At 37.1% G+C, this 21,815-nt stretch overlaps 1 protein-coding gene across 1 annotated transcript; it reads right to left on the bottom strand.

Annotated features, from left to right (window-relative positions):
* Window positions 1–10,303: 10,303 nt before the first annotated feature.
* On the bottom strand, window positions 10,304–14,207 carry LOC114610668 (olfactory receptor 6K3). Its single transcript, XM_028755279.1, has 2 exons — window positions 14,183–14,207; window positions 10,304–11,226 (listed from the first exon to the last, which is right to left on the bottom strand). The coding sequence occupies exons 1-2, from the start codon at window positions 14,205–14,207 to the stop codon at window positions 10,304–10,306; spliced, it is 948 nt and encodes a 315-aa protein (XP_028611112.1).
* Window positions 14,208–21,815: the final 7,608 nt, after the last annotated feature.

Below are 21,815 nucleotides of genomic sequence, written 5' to 3'. Positions count from 1 at the left end.
GTCTTCAAATATTTTTTACTACACTTTTTTCATGAGCTCCAAGCCAACATATATGACCTTTAACACTCTCTCATTTTACCTACTTGCATTCATCTACTCAAGAATTCTTTCTAATTCCATTTTTCATGTTGTTTTCTATAATTACAATAACTTCCTTTTTGTGCTGGAGCCTCAGACTTATATATAACACTGCTCTATCCTCTGCTTTGTCTCATAACATAAAATCAATCCATAGCAGTGGATACGTTTTGGACATTATAAATCAAATGCTAGCACTTAAATTCTTTCTATCATTTACATACTTCTGACATTTCAAATTATTCTGCTTCATTGTGTTTTAAAGCTATGCAAATTTGTAAGAGAGGAGAGTTCATATATTCTCACAATGCTCTGACAATGAGGGAATATGTAAATAACAATAGCATTAATTAATTAATGTATAGTATAGCATAGTATAGTATAATACAGTGCAGTACAGTACAGTATAGTATAGTATAATTATTGGATGCAACGGAAACTGCACCAACACACTGTATATACTTGTAACTTGATTCTCATGAAGTGTCTTGAAGGAACTCCCTCAAGGCCAGGGGCACAGAAACCTTCCTGTCTGTGCCTCCACCTGGAGCAGCCCTAAGGCTTCAGCTCTGTATTCAACCCCCCAAAACCCAGAATAGGCGGGACTCCCAGGAGCTCTAACACATAGAAACATAGGATAATAGGATCACAGGATCTCTGGAACTTGGGCATGCCAGTATTTCAGGGGCTCAGAAGCAGCCTGACTCCAAGGAGCCATCACAACCAGAGTCTCAGAATCAGAGGATCACAGAGACAGCTGTGCTTGGAGGAGTTCTGACACAGCCAAGATAACAGGACAGACAAGCTGCAGTCACAGATAGTGAGTAAAGGTAGTAGCACTAGAAATAACCAGATGGCAAAATGCAGGCTGCAGTCAGAGACAGTGAGTGAAGGCAGCACTGGAGATAACCAGATGGCAAAAGGCAAGCACAAGTACATAAACAACAGAAACCAAGGTTACTTGGCATCATCAAAACCTAGTTCTCCCACCATAGCAAGTCCTGGACACCCCGTCACACCAGAAAAGCAAGACTTAGATTTAAAATGACTTCTCATGATGATGATAGAAGACTTTAAGATGGACATAAATAACTCCCTCAAAGAAATACAGGAGAACACATGTAAACAGATAGAAGCCCTTAAAGAGGAAACACAAAAATCCCTTAAGGAATTGCAAGAAAACACAACAAAACAGGTGAAGGAATTGAACAAAATGATGCAGGACATAAAAATGGAAGTAGAAACAATAAAGAAATCACAAAGGGAGACAACCCTGAAGATAGAAAACCTATGAAAGAGATCAGGAGTCATGGATGCAGGCATCACCAACAGAATACAAGAGATAGAAGAGGGAATCTCAGGTGCAGAAAACACCATAGAAAACATTGACACAACTGTCAAAGAAAATACAAAATGCAAAAAACTCCTAACCTAAAACATCCAGAAAATCCAGGACGCAATGAGAAGACCAAACCTAAAGATAATAGGTATAGAAGAAAGTGAAGATTCACAACTTAAAGGGCCAGTAAATATCCTCAACAAAATTATAGGAAAAAAATCCCTAACTCATAAACATACAAGAATCCTACAGCACTACAAATAGACTAGATCAGAAAAGAGATTGCACTGTCACATAATAATCGAAATGCCAAATGCACAAAACAAAGAAAGAATATTAAAAGCAGTAAGGGAAAAAGGTTAAGTAACATATAAAGGCAGACCTATCAGAATTACACCAGTCTTCTCACCAGAGATTATAAAAGCCATAAGATCCTGGACAAATGTCATACAGACCCCCAAGAGAACACAAATGCCAGCCCAGGCTACTATACACAGCAAAACTCTCAATTACCATAGATGGAAAAACAAAAATATTTCATGCCAAAACCAAATTTACACAATATCTTTCCAAAAATCCAGCCCTACAAAGGATAATAGAGGGGAACCACCAACAGAAGGAGGGAAATAATACCCTAGAAAGAGCAAGAAAGTAATCTTCTTCTAACAAACACAAAAGAAGATAGCCACACAAACATAACTCCACCTCTAATACCAAAAATAACAGGAGTGAGCAATCATTCTTCCTTAATATCTCTTAGCATCGATGGACTAAATTTCCCAACAAAAAGACATAGACTAATGAACTGGATATGTAAACAAGACCTAACATTTTGCTGCATACAGGAAACACACCTCAGTGACAAAGACAGATACTACCTCAGAATAAAAGTCTGGAAAACAATTTTCCAAGCAAATGATTCCAAGAAAGAAGCTGGAGTAGCCATTCTAATATCAAATAGAATTGATTTTCAAGCACAAGTTAAAAAGAAAGATAAGAATGGACACCTCATACTCATCAAAGGAAGAATCAATCAAGATGATATCTCACTTGTAACCATCTATGCCCCAAATACAAGGGCACCCACATTTATAAAAGAAAATTTACTAAAGCTCAGAGTACACATTGCACCTCACACAATAATAGTGAGAGACTTCAACACCCCACTCTCATTAATAGACAGATCATGGAAACAGAAATTAACAGGGACACAAGGAAACTAAGAGAAGTTATAAACCAAATGGATTTAGCAGATGTTTATAGAACATTTTATCCAAAAACAAAAAGTATAATTTCTTCTCAGTACCTCATGGTACCTCTACAAAATTGTCTATATAATTGGTCACAAAACAGGTCTCAGCAGATACAAGAAAACTGAAATAATCCCATGCATTCTATCAGATCACCACAGAATAAGGATGGTCTTTAATAATGATAAAATCAATGGAAAGCCCACATATACATAGAAACTAAACAATGTTATACTCAGTGGTAACTTGGCCAGGGAAGCAATAAGGCAAGAAATTAAAGACTTTTTAGAATTTAATGAAAATGAGGACACATGATACCAAAACTAGTGGGGCACAATGAAAGCAGTGCTAAGAGGAAAACTCATAGCTCTAAGTGCCTACAAAAAGACACTGGAGAGAGCACACATTAGCAGCTTGACAGAACACCTAAAATCTCTTGAACAAAAAGAAGCAAATGCACCCAAGAAGACTAGACTGCAGGAAATAATCAAACTCAGAGCTGAAATCAACCACGTAGAAACAAAAACAACTATACAAAGTATCAGCCAAACCAGGAGCTGGTTCTTTGAGAAAATCAACAAGATAGATAAACCTTTAGCCAGACTAACCAGTGGGCACAGAGAGAGTATCCAAATTAATAAAATCAGAACTGAAAAGGGAGACATAATAACAAAAACTGAGGAAATTCGAAACATCATCAGACCTTACTACAAAAGCCTATACTCAACAAAACTGCAAAATTTGGATGAAATTGACATTTTCCTAGAAAGATACCAGGTACTAAAGTTAAATCAGGATCAGATAAACCATCTAAACAGTCCCATAACCACTAAAGAAATAGCAGCAGTCATTAAAATCTCCCCACCAAAAAAGACCAGGACCAGATGATTTTAGTGCAGAATTCTATCAGCATTCCAAGAAGATCTAATACCAATTCTTTATAAACTATTCCACAAAAGAGAAACAGAAGGAACACTACCCAAATTCAAGTAATTCACTACCCAAATAATTCGTTCTATGAAGTCACAATTAAGCTCATACCTAAACCACATGAAGATCCAACAATGAAAAAGAACTTCAGACCAATATGCCTTATGAATACCGATGCAAAAGTACTCAATAAAATTCTTGCAAATTGAATCCAAGAACACATCAAAACAATCATCTACCATGATCAAGTAGGCTTTATCCCAGGAATGCATGGATCGTTCAATATATGGAAATCCATCAATGTAATCCACTGTATAAACAACCTCAAAGAAAAAACCACATGATCATCTCACTAGATGCTCAGAAAACATTTGACAAAATTCAACATCCCTTCATGATAAAAGTTTTGGAAAGAACAGGAATCAAAGCCCATACCTAAACATAGTAAAAGCAATATATGCCAAACCAATAGCCAACATCAAACTAAATGGAGAGAAACTTGAAGCAATCCCACTAAAATCAGAAACTAGAAAACACTGCCCACTCTCTCCCTATCAATTCATTATAGTACTTGAAGTCCTAGCTAGAACAATTAGACAACCAAAGGAAATCAAAGGGATACAAATCAGAAAGGAAGAAGTCAAAATATCATTATTTGCAGATCATATGATAGAATACTTAAGTGATCCCAAAACTTCCACAAGAGAACTCCTATCACTGATAAACAATTTCAGCAAAGTGTCTGGTTACAAAATTAACTCAAACAAATCAATAGCATTTCTCTACTTAAAGGATAAGCTGGCCGAAACAGAAATTAGAGAAATGACACCCTTCACAACAGTCACAAATAATATAAAATGCCTTGATGTGAGTCTAACCAAGCAAGCAACAGAACTGTATGACAAGAACTTCAAGTAGTTGAAGAAAGAAATTGAAAAAGTTCTCAGAAGATGGAAAGATCTCCCATGCTCATGGATTGGCAGGATTAATATAGTAAAAATGGCCATCTTGCTGAGAGCAATCTACAGATTTAATGCAATCCCATCCAATCCAAATCAATTCTTCACAGAGATAGAAACAGCAATTCTCAAATTCATTTGGATTAACAGAAACCCAAGATAGCAAAAACTATTCTCAACCATAAAAGAACATCTGGGGGAATCACCATCCCTGACCTCAAGCTCTACTACAGAGCAGTAGTGATAAAAACTGCATGGAATTGGTACATAGATAGGCAAGAAGATCAATGCAATAGAATTAAAGAACCAGAAATGAACCCACATATCTATAGTCACTTGATCTTTGACAAAGGAGCTAAAACCATACAGTGGAAAAAAGACAGCATTTTAAAACAGGTGGTGCTGGCTGAATTGGAGGTCAGCATGTAGGAAAATGCAAATCTATCCATTCTTATGTCCTTGTGCAAAACTCAAGTCCATGTGGATCAAAGACTTCTATATAAAACTGGACACACTGAAACTGATAGAAGAGAAAGTGGGGGAAGAGCCTCAAACACATAGGCACAGGGGAAAGTTCCTGAACAGAACAACAGTGGCTTATGCTCTAAGATCAAGAATTGAAATTTGGGACCTCATAAGATTGCAAAGCTTCTGTAAGGCACTGTCAATTGGACAAAATAGCCACCAGCAGATTGGGAAAAGATCTTTACCAATCCTACATCTGATAGAAGGCTAATATCCAAAATTTACAAAGAACTCAAGAAATTAGACTCCAGACAATCAAATAACCCTATTAAAAATGGGGTACAGAGCTCAACAGCGAATTTTCAACTAAGGAATATTGAATGGCCACGAAGCACGTAAAGAAATGTTTAACATCTTTAGTCATCAGGGAAACGCAAATCAAAACAACCTTGAAATTCCACCACACACTAGTCAGAATGGCTAAGGTTAAAATCTCAGATGACAGCAGATGCTGGGGAGGATGCGGAGAAAGAGGAACACTCCTCCATTGTGGTGGGATTGTAACCTTGTACAACCACTCTAGAAATCAGTATGGTGGTTCCTCAGAAAATTGAACATAATATTACCTGCGGAACCAGCGATACCACTCCTGGGCATGTACTCAGCAGATGATCCAACATATTACAAGGACACATGCTACACTATGTTCATAGCAGCCTTATTTATAATAGCCAGAAGCTGGGAAAAAACCCAGATGTCCTTCAATAGATGAATGGTTACAGAAAGTGTGGTACCTTTACACAATGGTGTATTATTCATCTATTAAAAACAATGAATTTATGAAAATTTTAGGCCAATGGATAGAATTATAAAATATCATCCTGAGTGAGGCAAAGAAAAAGAAAGACCAAAGTATGGGTGCTTCGGTCCTTCTTAAAAGGAGTAACAAAATATTCACAGGTGCAAATATGAGACAATATGTGGGGCAGAAACTGGAGGAGAGGCCATCCACAGACTGTCCCACCTGGATATTCCTCCCAGAAGCAATCACCATATGCAAACATTGTTGTGGATGTCCAGAAGTGCATGCTGACAGGAGCCTGATATATACAGAGTTAGATGCTCACAGCTAACCATCAAGCTGATCACAGGGTTCCCAGTGGAAGAGTTAGAGAGAAGACTGAAGGAGTTGAACGGACTTGCAGCCCCATGGGGTGAGGGACAATACCAACCAACCAGAGCTCCCTGGGTCTAAACAGCTAGTCTGGGGACACACATGGAATGACCCATGTCTCTAGCTGTATTTGTAGAGGAGGATGGATTTGTTGGGCATCAGTGGAAGAGAAGGGCCTTGATCCCTTGAAGGCTGGATCCCCCAGTGAGAGAGAATTTGAGGGAGGGGAGGTGGGAGTGAGTAGATGAGTGGGGGCACACCCTCATAGAAATAGGATGAGGAAGGATGGGTTAAGTGATTTCTGTGTGTGGGGAATGGGGAAAGAGGATAACATCTAAAATGTTGATAAATAAACTACTAATAATAAAAAAATGAAAAGAAAACCAACCAAACAAACCAAAACAAAAAGCAAAAACAGATAATGGAACTGGTGGCTATGGCAGTCGAACATTTGAGACTTTTTAGCAGCAATGTAACAGTACCCAAATTATGGAGATTCCTTATAATTGTCAAGGACATGTTAGCATCTGTGTTAAGGCTCTTTTAATTGTCAAGTTAAAAATACTTTTGTTTCTTCTACAGTATTTAATGTAAGTTGCACTGATTGTATACCTTCTAGTTTTGTTTTTGTTTTGAAATCTGGCATGTCAGTTTTGGAGGTGTATCAACCAGCTTTTGTTTTAGTGCTCTGAGTATCACAGAATCTTGGTATTCTAAAAATAGCTTGTAAGTAATGGAAGAAATGAGTCAGTCTTTAAGCAGAAGCAAGAGAGTAGTGGGCTTGATTGTTGCTGGTATAACAGCTTTAATTACATTAATTGCTAGCACCACTGCTTCTTCAATTACTGTAAAATAAGAAGACAGCTATTTTTGTTAATCATTTAGCAAAAAATGTTACTAATGTGTTGAATATACAAAATGATTTAGATAAGCATTTTGAGTAATAAATTGATTCTGTTCATCCTATTCAAATTCCTGGAAGGAGGTTCAGAATTTAAGGGTAAGGAGCCATCTTGAGTGTCATGCCAAATACCATTGGATCCCTGTTAGTTCTAAAATTTACAGTGGTAATCAGTATAATTAGAAAAGAGTTTAAAGACACTTGCAGTGTATTTGGCATAATTCTTACACCTCTCTGGATGTTCTAATGATACATAGTGAGCTTGTAAATTTCAAAAATGCTGCTCTTCTCAGATACTGCAGATAAAATTAACCATGGCCTGAGGTCAGTATTTCTATTTTCGTCAAGCTTCAAAAATGGCGTATATAGCTTGATCATGCTAGCCCTTTTTGTCCTGGGGATACTTTTATTACTGACTATTGTGATAAAACTTTTCTTTAACAATATTAACATGTTGGCCGCCAAAGTACATGGCTTGAACCTGAAAATGGACCCTCAGAAAGAGTTATTAAATTAACAGGCTGGCAAGCCAAGATTTTGCACAGAGCTTTATCAATCTAAGACAGAAATGCATTCCTTTTGATAATGCATACTCCATGGAGGGTAATAAAGGCATTCTTGTCAGAACAACCCAAGACAGGGTCAGTCTTGTTTATTAAATAAAAAGAGGGAGAGGCAGAGAGCCTTTGGGGCTGCTTGTCAAGAAACTGACATGGGTCAAGGACAAGGAAATGGGCTTCTTGGCAGGAATATGACATTGGCCAAGGACAAGGAAGTAGGCTTCAGGCAGGAATCTGACATTAGGCTAGAACAAAAAAGTAATTTCAGGCAGGAATCTAAATCTTAGTCTAGAACAAAAGTAATCTCAGGAAAGAATCTAAATCTCAGGCTAGAACAAAGAAATAATTTCAGACAGAAATCTAAATTTTAGTCTAGAACAAGAAACTAGGCTTCAGACATGAAAATGACCTTTGGCTAGGACAAGGAAGTAGGCTCAGACACTTTGGTCATCCTGATAAGTCCTTAGAATCAGTGATCATAGGAATAATTGGGTTTAATGGCTTACTTTTTCTTTGAATATTTGTGTTTATTGTCTTGCTGTTCCTTGGCTATTTGGATCTATTGTATTTCTTGATCCTCACCCTAGAACTGACCTTAATACATACATGTAATTAAGATGGTATAAAAGCAAAAGGAGGAGGGAGGATAGGATAGGGGTTCTAGGGAGGGGAAATGGGGAAAGAGGATGGCATCTGTATTGTAAATAAATAAAATATCCAATAAAAACAAACCAAGCCAAACCAACCAACCAAACAACAACAAAAGATCATGATGTGTTATAGTGAGAGATTAAGGTCTCTGTGTGTATGCCCTAGAAAGAAAGGGGAGAAGAAGTCAAAGAAAGATAGAGAGATGGGGGTCAGTATATACATTTATGATTACAAATAGGAATGAATGTCAATGATCCACATGGTCATTGCATAATAAAACCATGTCCCAAAGTGTAGCAAAGAGATGACTGTTGCGATGCTATACTTTCCAATGTCTTAGTATCCTAGGGACCAATTCTCTAAATCATGTGTTTTGGTTTCTCCTCAGACTTTTCTCTCAATAAATCCAAGCATGAGATGGGAAATCCCACATGAATGTTGACTTCATTTTCACAATCCATGATTCCTCAATCGATTATTACTTCTCCGAACTTTGGTTATTCCTTTCATGATGCAAGTACAGCTTCCCGTCTAGGATTCTCTTCTATCTTCTGCTGTAACATCCAGCAGATTCTCTTTCCTTATTTACGTTTCACTTGACTTGTACCCGAGGAAATGATAGAAACCACTTGAGGGAACTGATGTCTTCCCCAGGGCTGATAATGTTTTGTTCTTGTTTTACTTTACTGTTTTGTTGTAATGTTGTGGATATTTTTAAAGTGTATGTTTTTGGTTATTAGTGTCCCATATAATAGACAGAATCAAATAATGGTTTGTTTGCATTGTCCAAAAAACTAATACTTTTGTTTCCTTTCCTTGAAAAACTGTGATATTTGATATTTCAGACTATTAAAAATCCACCACAAGTACCCTAATCAAATTTTATATGTATTTCACTCTTTTTTAGTTTTAATAATTTTCAATACTTACAGTAGTCTTACCTTTATGACCATTGGATTTGGGGAGAAATAAAGTTGAAATATATGGATTTGAATTATTTTATTAATACCGACATGTATCCTTAAATTGCAGTTTTTGGTGACATTGCATGAAACACACTTCAAAGGACACAGATAATATTGCAGTTCACAGTAGGTCCCTATAACCTATCTATAATCTATCTATTTGTATATTTATTATGTCATCTATCTGTCCTCTATCTACCTGTCACCATCTATCTATTATCTATTTACCTATTTTCTACTTATCTATCATCTATCTCTATTTTTGTGAACATGTGAAGATCACTTTTAAAAAAAGTCCCATTAAATTAAGTTGGATAAATTCAACCAAAATATTTAAAAGCAATGAAGGTGGATTTTTTTCTTACCTCAGATAAGTAATAGAAACAAAAATAGTATAAATAAGAACCACATACAAGATTCCTAGATATTTGATTTTAATATATTTATATTATAGCATTCCTCAATGCATCCAAACCATTGTCAATGACAAATAAATACAGCTTACAATTGGCTTTTACTAGACTTTTATAATATTCCAAAGGGCCTTCAATAGGTCACTTAATTTTAAATTAATGTATGAGGTTTTAATTTTAAAATATATTACTTTTAAACCAACAGATGTTGAAACTAAGGGACAAAAAAAATAATTACTTGTTTCTTTGAAGTCACAAAATTAGTGTGCAGTACTATTTAAGAATAAACTTTGACACATGTAGATATGATTATTCTATGCATTATATTTTACAGTCTGTGTTTGTTACTAATGCTCATATACATTAACAATTTCATACAAAATTCGTGTTTACAAAGCATGAGCTACCTACACATTCATACTTGCTTTGTATATTTCACCCCTTATTGTAATCTAGATGAATATTTTTCTATCTGATTTAAATGTTTAAACAGAATAAATACAGTTAGATCTGCTATAAAGACATGAAGATTATCAGTATACCAATGAATGAGCTATATGCTAATTTTATGGTTTGATATATTGGAGTAAAATTGAGAGACAGGCACCTACGAGCAAGTCAGCTTGCAGATGTAGTTAGCATCATCTGAGAGCAGAGAAGCTTCTTAATTGCCATCTTCATGTCCTTATTTCTCAGACTATAGATGATAGGGTTGAAAAAGGGAGCAAGCACTGCAAACATTAGTGCAATAGCTGTGTCTAAAATTGGTGGAAAAGTAGCTGAAAAACGCAGGTACATGAGAGAGACACTGCCATAGAACATCAGGAAGACACCAAGATGGGCAGCACAAGTAGAGAAAGCCTTCCGACGGCCTTCACCAGAGGGAATCCTCAGTATCACAGTGATGATTCTGATGTAAGAGATGGCAATAACCAAGACAGAGAAGATGATGGCCACGGCATGAACAACATCCTCAACCAGAATCATGGAGGTGTCCGTACAGGCCAAATGCAACACAGGTTCAAAGTCACAGAAGATCTGATGAATTTGGTTGGGGCCACAGAAGGGCAAGGTAGAAATCCATGCTATCTCTGGAAGCAACACAAGAAAGCCAAAGATGCAGGAGCCCGCAGAGAGCTGAGCACAGAGCCGGGGAGTCATGATAGTTGGGTACCGAAGAGGGTTACAGATAGCAACATACCTGTCAATAGCCATTGCAGTCAGCAAAATACCCTCTGAATTTCCAAGTGAATGGAAGAAATACATCTGTAGCAGGCAGCCAATCATAGAGATGGTCCTCTGCTTACTGATGAGATTAGAGAGCATTTTGGGAATAGTTGCAGTGGTATACCAGATCTCCAGAAATGAGAAAATACTGATGAAATTGTACATGGGGTTGTGAAGACGGGTATCCATCCTAACTGCAAGAAACACAATGAGATTCCCCATAACAATGAATATGTAAATGAATAACAAAGGAATGAAGAAGAGGAAACTGGCATCTTCAAACTGGGGAAATCCAGAGAACAGGAATTCTGTTACTGAAGTGGTTTTGTTAATTCTCATTATAGTCTCAGCCAAGTTTATCCTCATGGGTGGAAACACACAGCTCAATTCGTAGATGAAATGTAAAAATTCAGACATATTGGTCATATAAGCATCAAAAGGCAAACAAGTTTTAGGAAAATCATGTGTTTCTCTTTATCCTTGGATTAATAAACAGACATCTATTTAGAACCAATAATGTCCCTAAGATATCTATGCACTGGTTGTTTTCAGGAGTGAAGAAATGAGACTATCTTCATACACTTATTCCCTAATGAAGAAAACAAATGAAAAATGGAGTGTGGGTGTAGCTCTTTGGTACAGCATTTCTCTAACATGCACATAACTCTGGATTCAATCCACAGCACCAAAAACCTCATAAATATGAAATTAATACATGAAAAATATCAATTTTGTTGTGCAATGGCAGTGCATACCTTAATCCCAGCACTCAGAAGGCAGAACCAGGCAGATGTCTGAGATCAAGGCCAGTCTGGTCTACAGAGCAAGTTCCAGAACAGTCAGGGCTACACAGAAAAACCTGTCTTAAACAAAAGCAACAACACAACAGCAAAGACATCCCCCAGAAAACAAAAACAAACGTAAAGTTTATAAGCTACATTAAGTAAAATAAAGTAGAATAATTAAGTAAAGGACATTTCCTGAAAGCTCTTCAAAGATTAAAGTATGTGATTCTCTTATTGTTTATATAGCCAATGTGAAGTTGCATTTGGTTTATGCTGAATATTTCAGGCTCTCAGAGTTTTGCTTACATCTTCTAATAAAAGTTACTCTATGTGTTGCCATAGAAATGGATTTGGTTTTAAGGTACAATATGAGTATGAAGTATAGTTAAGGAACTCTTTCTAGAGGGATAAAAATCAAGCCAGCAGAAACCACTGAGCCCAGAAAGAAGTCTTAGGTGAGAAATAGAGCAGATTTCAATCTGGATCCTAAAGTTTCAGTCTATGGGAGACTACCAAAGTCTCCTTATGTAGACCTCATATCTTGAAAAAGATCATGCACGGGTAAGATTTTCAAGGCCAAAAGTGGGGTTCTAGTACGATTTTTCCTGACAGGTATCTTGAGAGTATCATATAACATTCAGCTGTGCTTTCAGGAAGCAATGCCAGAAATTCACAAGGTGCATCAGGAATGCTATCTAAACAGTTCATCTGCTGCCCTACCTGAAAATGTCAAAGAGATAGAACTGGGAGGAAATCTTTAAATGAACCAAGGCAGTGTCTCTTACACATTTGCCTTGAAAGTGTCTTGACCATCAAACTAGTCCTTCCATAGCTAGAAGGCCACCCTACTCCACCCAATCTGCATAAAGCAAACTATGCTCTATGAGAACTTCTGGAAGTTCTCTGTGATCTATATAGTGACTATTAACTTTCATTGTTAATATGATTGGATTTAGAATTATCCTGAAACACACCTCTGGTTGTGTTTATGAGGGCATTTCTAGAAATGTTTAACTGAAGAGGGAAGACTGGACTTGAATGTGGATGACATCATCTCACGGTTTGGGGTACATGAAATGACTAAAAGGAGAAGATGGGCTGAGTTTTCGTTTCTCTGTGCTTCCTGATTGCAGATACAATGTAGCTGGACACTCCACACTTCTTCACCCATGACTTCCACCATGATAGATTGTGCCCTCAAACTATAAGCTAAACACTTCTTTCCCTAAATAAATGAACTTACAACTAGGAACACTTCTTTATGCTATATGTACATTTTCTTCCATTAAGAAATCAAGTAAGTCTTACTTAATCATCAGTTTTAAAAATTATTCCAAAATTTTTTGAAACTTCATATACTATTGCACAACAAATTTTGAACATCAAAACAAGAAAAGAATAGGCAAAGCCTAGATGAACCCAGTAAAACACATTTAGCATAATTGGATATTTTCTGGAAATCTCACTATTGAGAAAGAATTTATGTGAACAATGTTATTAAGAACTGATTTCGGAGACTGAGTATAAGTACAGATGTCTGAAAATTCAACGGAGGTGTGTAGCATTGGGGAATGGAGAACTGGGAGTAGCTACTAGATTGTCCCAGTTGCCAGGGAAGCAAGAGGTTCTCAGGACCCATCTGGAATGACATTAGTTGAAATACCCAACAAACAGAAGATATAACCAGTAGTTAGGTACTGCCCTAAGTTGAGGGATGGGGCTACGCAGCTATCTCAAAAATATTAATCCAGAATTGCTCCTGTCTAAAGGAAATGCAGGGAGAAAGAGTGGAGCAGAGGTTAAAGTAAAGGCCACTCAGAGACTGCCCCATCTAGGGATCCATCCATCTGCAGACATCAAACCCAGACACTATTGTTGATGCCAAGGAGAGCTTGCTGACAGGAGCCTGATATAGCTGCCCCCAGAGAGGCTCTGCCAGCACCTAATCAATAAATATGTGGATGCTCACAGCCAACCGTCAGACTAAGCATGGGGACCCGAGCTTTCACAGGACCAAGGATTTCCTCTCCCAACTATAGCTGACAAGGCCATCCTCCCTTACATATACAGCTGGAGCTGTGGGTCCCTCCCTATGTGCGTACAGGCTGGTGGTTTAGACCCTGCGAGCTCTGGTTGGTTGGTATTGTTGCTCTCCCCATGGGGCTACAAACCCCTTCAGATCCTTCAGTCTTCTCTCTAACTCCTACACTGAGAGCCCAATGATCACTTCAATGGTTAGCTGTGAGCATCCGCCTCTGTATATGTCAGGCTCTGCAGACCTCTAAGGAGACAGCTAGATCAGGCTCCTGTCAGCATGCACTTTCTGGCATCAACATCAGTGTCTGTCTTTGGTGATTGCACTTGAGATGAATACCCTGGTAGAGCAGTCTCAGGATGGTTCCTCCTTCAGTTTCTGTCCCACGCCTTGTCTCCATATTTGCTCCCATGAGTATTTTGTTATTCCTTCTAAGAAGGACCGAAGTACCCATACTTTGGTCTTCCTTTTTCATGAGCTTCATGTGATCTGTGAGCTATATCTTGGATGTTGCAAGCTTTTAGGCTATATCCACTTATCAGTGAGTGCATACCATGTGTGTTCTTTTGTGATTGGGTTACCTCACTCAGGGTAATATTTTCTAGTTCCATTTGCCTAAGAAGTTCATGAATTCATTGTTTTTAATAGCTGAGCAATACTCCACTGTGTAAATGTACCACACTTTCTGTATCCATTCCTCTGTTGAAGGACATCTGGGTGCTTTCCAGCTTCTGGCTATTATAATTAAGGCTGCTATGAACACCTATTGTCACTTGATATTTGACAAAGGAGCTAAAACAGTCGAGTGACAAAAGGACAGCATTTTCAACAAATGGTGCTGGTCCAACTGGAGGTCAGCATGTAGAAGAATGCAAATTGATTCATTCTTATCTTCTTGTACAAAGTTCAAGTCCAAGTGGATAAAGGACCTCCACATAAAACCAGATACACTGAAACTAATAGAAGAGAAGCTGAGGAAGAACCTCGAACACATGGGCACAGGGGAAAAGTTCCTGAACAGAACACCAGTGGCTTATGCTCTAAGATCAAGAATTGACAAATGGGACCTCATAAAATTGCAAAGCTTTTGTAAAGCAAAGGACACTATCAATAGCACAAAATGGCAACCAACAGATTGCGAAAAGATCTTTACCAATACTACATCTGATATTGGGCTAATATCCAATATATTCAAAGAACTCAAGAAATTAGACTCCAGACAATCAAATAACTCTATTAAAACTTGGTGTACAGACCTAAACAAAGAATTCTCAACTGAAGAAACTGGAATGACTGAGAAGCACCTAAAGAAATGTTCAACATCCTTAGTCATCAGGGAAATACAAATCAAAACAACCCTGAGATTCTACCTCATACCAGTCAGAATGGCTAAGATCAAAAACTCAGGTGATAGTAGATGCTGGCGAGGATATGGAGAAAGAGGAAAACTCCTTTATTGTTGGTGGGATTGCAAGCTGATACAACCACTCTGGAAATCAGTCTGGTGGTCCCTCAGAAAATTGGACATAACATTATCTAAGGACCGAGCTATACCACTCCTGGACATATACCCAGAAGATGCTCCAACATTTAATAAGGACACATGCTCCACTACGTTCATACTTAAGAGTTTTTAAGAAAGTTTATCAAGAGCGTATTTAATGAACCAGTTTTGAACATCATTATTTTAAATATACATTTTGAGTTGAAACCTGATGCCATAAATTGAATTAGTGAATTATACTTATTCCAAACTTACTTCCATGAAAGAGAAGTGAAGCTGAGGACTCAGTTAAAAGATTTTACTGTATTACAAGTTGATTTTGCAAGAGAATTAACAGTTTATCAATATTCAAAGAGGAAGAACATTAATCTAATAATTCCAAATGGATATAGTTAAAAACTTTATTTTGATTTTTTGTTCTATTTTTCTTTTGTCTGTTTTGTAGAAAATAAAAGCTCAAGATTGGGAAAAACATATCAACAATTGCATCAGTAGTCAATTAAAATCTCAAAATTGTATTATTATACAATGACTGTTATATAAATTTTGTCAAATTTTTGATAATACTAAATCTGAGAGGAGCATGGAATAACCAATCTAATACACTGCTGGTGGGACTGTAAAATACTCCAGACACTATAAAAGCAGCTTCTTCTTTTTTAAAAAAATAATTTATTTTTTCTCAAATCGTATTTCATTCACACAGGGGTTATAAACACAGAAAGGCAGGATGTGGGGAGGGGAATGACACTGGAGTGTGGGTGTTCAGGGGGAATACAGATATCTTCAGTACCGGGTATCGGCTGGGTGAAGGTTCAGGGGACAAGTCACTATGACTCTGCCTATGACTCTCTTGTCCTTATCTAAGTTGGTATTGTCTGCCAAGGCTACCTATTTACAAGGTCTGTGACTACTCAGGCTTGTAAATTTCCACAAAAACTGCCTGTTTACAGTAGCTTATAGCCAACTGTTTCAATGTTTTTCCACTGAGACCCAAGACTTGGTGTTAGCATACATGTATGACTGGCCTATTGCTGATTTTAGGCCTATGGCTGATTTTAGGCCTTCAGTGTGTAAGCAGGGCTGCCCCTGACATCTCCTCCCTTCTCTAAGTATAGAAGGGCTGTGGCAATTCTAATCTTGAGAAGGCAGGGATAGAGGCCTGACCTCCAGTATTTGAAGGGGACCTTGTAATGGCTCCGGTCCCCCTGTCGTTGTCCAGTGAGGCATGAGGGCCATACCCATCCCAATGTCTTTTTCCTGGAGAGGGGATACTTTTGACATCAACCCCTATGCAGTCAGGCTTGTCCCTCAGGGAACCCAGAGAAATATTTTTATCTTTTATTTATATTCCCTTGTAGTGCTTAGCCTCGCAGCCTAAGCAAGAATTCAGATCTCCAGTCAGTGGGGGCTCTGGGTGGCCCCTCTCTGTAAAAGCAGCTTCTTATAACATTAAACATATCTTGGTTATTGATCCAGTATTTACCCAAGAAAAATGATAATTTATGCTTACTTCCAAGTTTACCCTAACATAGTTTAAATAACCGTTCTTATGAAACTTTAAATAATCATTTAAATGGCAGATGATTGGCAACTATATAAGCTGATACATACATATAATGAGTTATTCAACAAAGAAAATGAATGGATAGTTGGTACTTACACCAGCATGAATGAAGGTCAGATTCAGAGAAAGAAATCAAAGGCTGAATGTTGCTTACTTCTGTTTTATATGACATTTTGGAGAAGGTGAAAACACTATTTCAGAAGAATAAGCTTACAGGGTACAGTAAGATGGGGTTTTAGGCTTAAAGAACACTTAGGGAATTAGAGGAAAAGTTGCCAACAGTGAATTGTCCTCCATTTTGATTCTCCATGTTGCACTTACTTTACCTATATCACTGGATAAATTTCACATCTGCTATGACCCCCCTGTCCCTCAACTTCCATTAAATAAAAACAAAGAATGTTGGCTTTCTTCATTTTCTCCCTCTTGTTTCTATGACTTCATTGAATGACTGAGGACTTTGTAGTCAATATTGTCAGTTATAGCTGACAACTTCTCAGCTGAGGTCCTGGCAATTTGGGGCAGCTAGCATGATAAGAATGAGATATGATGCCAGTAACAGTGTTTGAAAGCATACATCTCTTCTAGTGTACCACCAAGAAGCACACGATTGTATGTTGCAAATTGTAACCATCTTATTGTTTTGAAGAGTCATAGGGTCACTCTTGGAATTCCTAGTGGGTCTTGGTGTAAGCACATTCTGCAAAAACACTTCTCTAATCATGCTATTGTATCTGTGAAAGTTGTAACAGAAGCAACATTCTTGAAGGATGGATGCATATTGTTCATATTAATACTTTTTTCTGAGTGAAATCTCTGATGAGTTCACCTACAGATTAAATAACAAAAAGCAAAGGTGCTAAAAACCAGATCATTCCATCAGGAAGTTGACAGATTCCAGACGTCCTGGATGAAATAGTCTAGCCACGTGCTTTGCCTAGTTTACGAGTCCTTGTGTTTACCCAACGAAAATATTTGAGTGAATGCTGACCTTTTGCTCTTAAAACCCACAAGTGTTTCTCTTCCCCTGGCACTTTTTACGTGTTTGAATATGGTTAGAGGATCCTACCGGCATACATCCAGATACCTCAGTGTTCAAAAACAAATTACATTGAGTGGTAAGTCAACATTGTTTCGTCCCTAAGGTGGCCTGGAAATACTAAGTCAAAGTGAAATATTAAACAGAGAAAGACAGGCCTTGCTCTACAGTCCAGGATGAACTGGAATTCACTATGTAGCTTAGGCTGGTCTACAACTCATAGTAATACTCCTGCTTCAGCCACCTGAGGCCTGACTCAAATGGGCATCCTGAAATTGTACTTCCTAAGGCGTTTTCATAAATGAACCTTATTATCACTGACATCAAAAGGAAGAGAAAACACACAATGTCCCTTGTTCCCTAGTCAACCCCAGTTCCTTGCACTTGCCTGATGAGTGACTCTCATTGTTCTCTGTAATCCTCCACTGTGGTGATTCCTGTTATAAAGCTCATTACTGGTATCAATGCACCATCTGCATACACCTCTCTGACCCAGTCCCTCGGAGTTGCTGAAGTCTCAGCCATATTAGTGAACCACATGAAACAGCTGTAAACCCGGTTAGTTGCCGGCCTCAACTGACATTGTGATCACTCATGAGACTATTAACAAGCCCAGGGATGACATATTTAAATTCTGTTATTGGGGTAAGACAATTAGGTAGAAATCAGCTCTGCACCCTACTAAGCTTTGCACTCATACAGATGCTCAGAAGAGAGTGAGGTCTCAATACTGACAAAGGAAGGATGCATGTGACATTTAAACATGGAGACAAGATCAGCCTGAGCTGAAGGGCAAGCCACTCGGTGACTGACCACATGCTGATCTACATATAAGGGTTGCAATCATGAGAAGTTGTCAACGCAGCGGGAAATTATGTAGTTTGTCCTTGGATTCTAATTTCATTTAGAAAACTCTGACAATATCATAACAGAGGGAAATAAGATAGCAGTAAAAAATTAATTATTCTGATATGCCACATAAACAATGTGATATCACCACTGATTTCTGTTCTATGTATGTTTTTCTTCATGAAGACAAACATTCTTTAATATTATTCAGTTAATGGAAGGAATGCTAGCTAAGTGACTCTCCCCCTCTACTAGCTTGGAGGTTTATCTTCATGACAATGGTCCACCTAAATCCCAGACAGATACAAATTCTTCTCTTACCTCCACTCTGAACAAAGAGTTCCCTTCTTTTCCCTGGACTTACTCAGCTTAAATCTCTAGTTCATGAAGAAAGACTGTTGTTCCTATTTCTAAAGCCTTCTCAACAAGATTTATCTACAGCAGTATTTCCCCCTAGTAATTATGGGAATGAACTTGATTTCCCTATGGTTTTAATTAATGATATAGATACTTTGATATTTTCTCATGAGTTTTCCTTAATGTAAGGTGTTCCAAAGAGTTTCAATGTAGTGTATTATAACTTTACACACATATGTGTGTATATATATAGATATGTATATATGTATATATATAGATATGTATATATGTATATATATAGATATGTATATATGTATATATATAGATATGTATATATGTATATATATAATTATGTTACAGAAATATATTGTTAGCAAGAATGGCTATCAGTAGAATTGGGGACTAAAATTTTTAGCAGTTACATGTTTCAAAAGTACTTAAATGTTTCAAATTATATGAGCTTCCCTGAATATATCATTTTTTTAATAGAATAAAATTGTTGACTCTAAAAACAATACTTTGAAAATGTTTACTTTGTTCCAATTTTTCTTTAATCACCTATTCTAAATTGAGATTACTGCCTCCCATTTTAGCCCACATCTAGATAAGTATTTTGGAGGTTCTAATGTAGATTTCAGCATAGTTTGAGAATGCTAGAAATTTATACATTTCAAAAATAGCAAACTATAACCTCTCCCTATATCCAATATCCTTGAAAGGTGAATTGACATCTCTTCCTATCAAAGGATGAAATTCTCCTCCCCTCCTAAGACCCTTGACTTAACATTGCCAGTGCAATGTAACAGGGAGTCTGTGTCCCACTTCTTAGACAAGCCCACCACAGATCTTGCATACTTACACACTCTGTACCCTACCTAGTCACTGGATGAACAAACTCAGTTACCCCATTATAAATGAAAGTCCACAGGTAGGAGACTACGTCATCAAGCTGCAAGCAAACAATTGATTGATACAGAAACAGTGATTAAGAACTAGAAAATAACTTGTTTGCTTTTGGCTTAAGTTGTCAGTATAGGAAATTATGAGACTCTTTAAAGTCACTAATTTTGAAAGAAGATTTGCTCTGTAGCAAAAGATATCTGATTAGATCTTTTAAGTCATCCTTTCTACCCGCACTATTAAAATAACAACTTTATGTGTTATTTTAAGTACATACACATGTGTTAAACATACATCTATAACACATAATTACCTATCTATATGTTGAAATACTCATCAGGGATTTTTTTACTTTTATTTACTATTTGCTTATTAATTTCAAATTTTCATACATGTATAATATAACCATATCCACCCAATATCCCTTCCCTGCCTTCATGCAGCTGTTGTCTTCTTCCTCCTCCTCTTGTTCCTTTTCTTCTTCCTATTATGCTTCTCCTCCTCATAATTATTTATTTTCCCCCTCTTCTTGTTCTTCTTTGATAACTTCCTCAATCAAATTACTGCTGACCACAGGGCATGAATGTGTGGTTATCCACTAAAGCCTACCAGTAGCTGTACTTATAAAGAAGAGTGATTCTTTTTCCTTCATCAGCAAACAATATTCAATATTTCCTCAGAAAGGCATGAACCAAATAGCACCTTCCTTATCTGTGCAGGACTTTGGCTAGCATGTTCTTGCATGGGTCTTATTCAGACAAGCATAGCTTCTTTGAGTTTATGAGTGGTATAGTTGGAAGAGAACATGTCATAGCACTCTTTCTTGTTCTCTGACCTTTTCACTTCTCTTCCACAAAAAGGCAGGGATGCTAGCCTGTGAATGCAATTTATTGCTTAAATACGTTCATTGCTGTCACAGATTAAATATATCAGATTAAATACAATATCTGACATCTGGTGCTTATTCTACTTACCCACTTTCATGACTCTTCCTGTACTTCATTTTCAAACATTGGCCCTTGGTTCTATGGTTCATCCAGCTGTTTCCAAAGTAAGAGCACTGTCTAAATGATTGAGCATATCACATTTTCATGGTTCATTTCTCATCAGGTATTTAATTTCATCAAAGAACATGTCATTGTTGACTACATCTATTAATTCTTTTAAATTTATTAGTAATTGTTCCAGAAAGGATTATACCATTTGAATATCATGCTGGTATGGCCAAAGAGTTTGTATCATTTTTATTTCATTCAAGTTACTATATTAAGTAAAAAGGATATACTTTATCATCAATAAGTTTTGATTTTTCAAAAGTTAAAAATGGAAACTGCTATGTTTCAGGCCACAGATCTTTATTAGAGAACTAATTTAATATTATTCACAAATTTAGAATAAAACTCCATTACTGTACAGTCACATACGTTTAAAAATATTTTAGTGGTCAGGGATACTGCAATGACACAGCACTTGTTTTGTGTGTGTAACACTCAGGGTTTGAATCCCAGGATCACAAAAAACCTATTATTTCTAGTGAAATGGAATGGAACACAGGAGAAAAGATGAAATACACCACAGGAAACACGAACATGTTTTATACTTTTAATTTAATAGAAATAGACTATATAAGGGTGGAGTGGGGCTGGGGTGAGTGGAGTGACTGGGTGTGGAAGTAACCTCTCAGAGGCAAAAGAGAGGGGGGATGAGGTAAAGAACTCTTGGAGAGGGGACCAGAAAGAAAGGACAGCATTTGGAATTCAAATAAATAAAACAATTTTAAATATAATAAATGTCATTTTCATATAACAAAAAATTAAATACACTTAGTGTTTTAATTATGTTATTTAAGAAACTTTGACCCGCACTC

Source organism: Grammomys surdaster, unplaced genomic scaffold (genome assembly GCF_004785775.1).
Source record: "Grammomys surdaster isolate TR1022 unplaced genomic scaffold, NIH_TR_1.0 126051, whole genome shotgun sequence".
Lineage (NCBI taxonomy): Eukaryota > Metazoa > Chordata > Mammalia > Rodentia > Muridae > Grammomys > Grammomys surdaster.
Note: the sequence above shows the minus strand (reverse complement) of the source record. Positions and strands in the feature narration are given on the sequence as shown.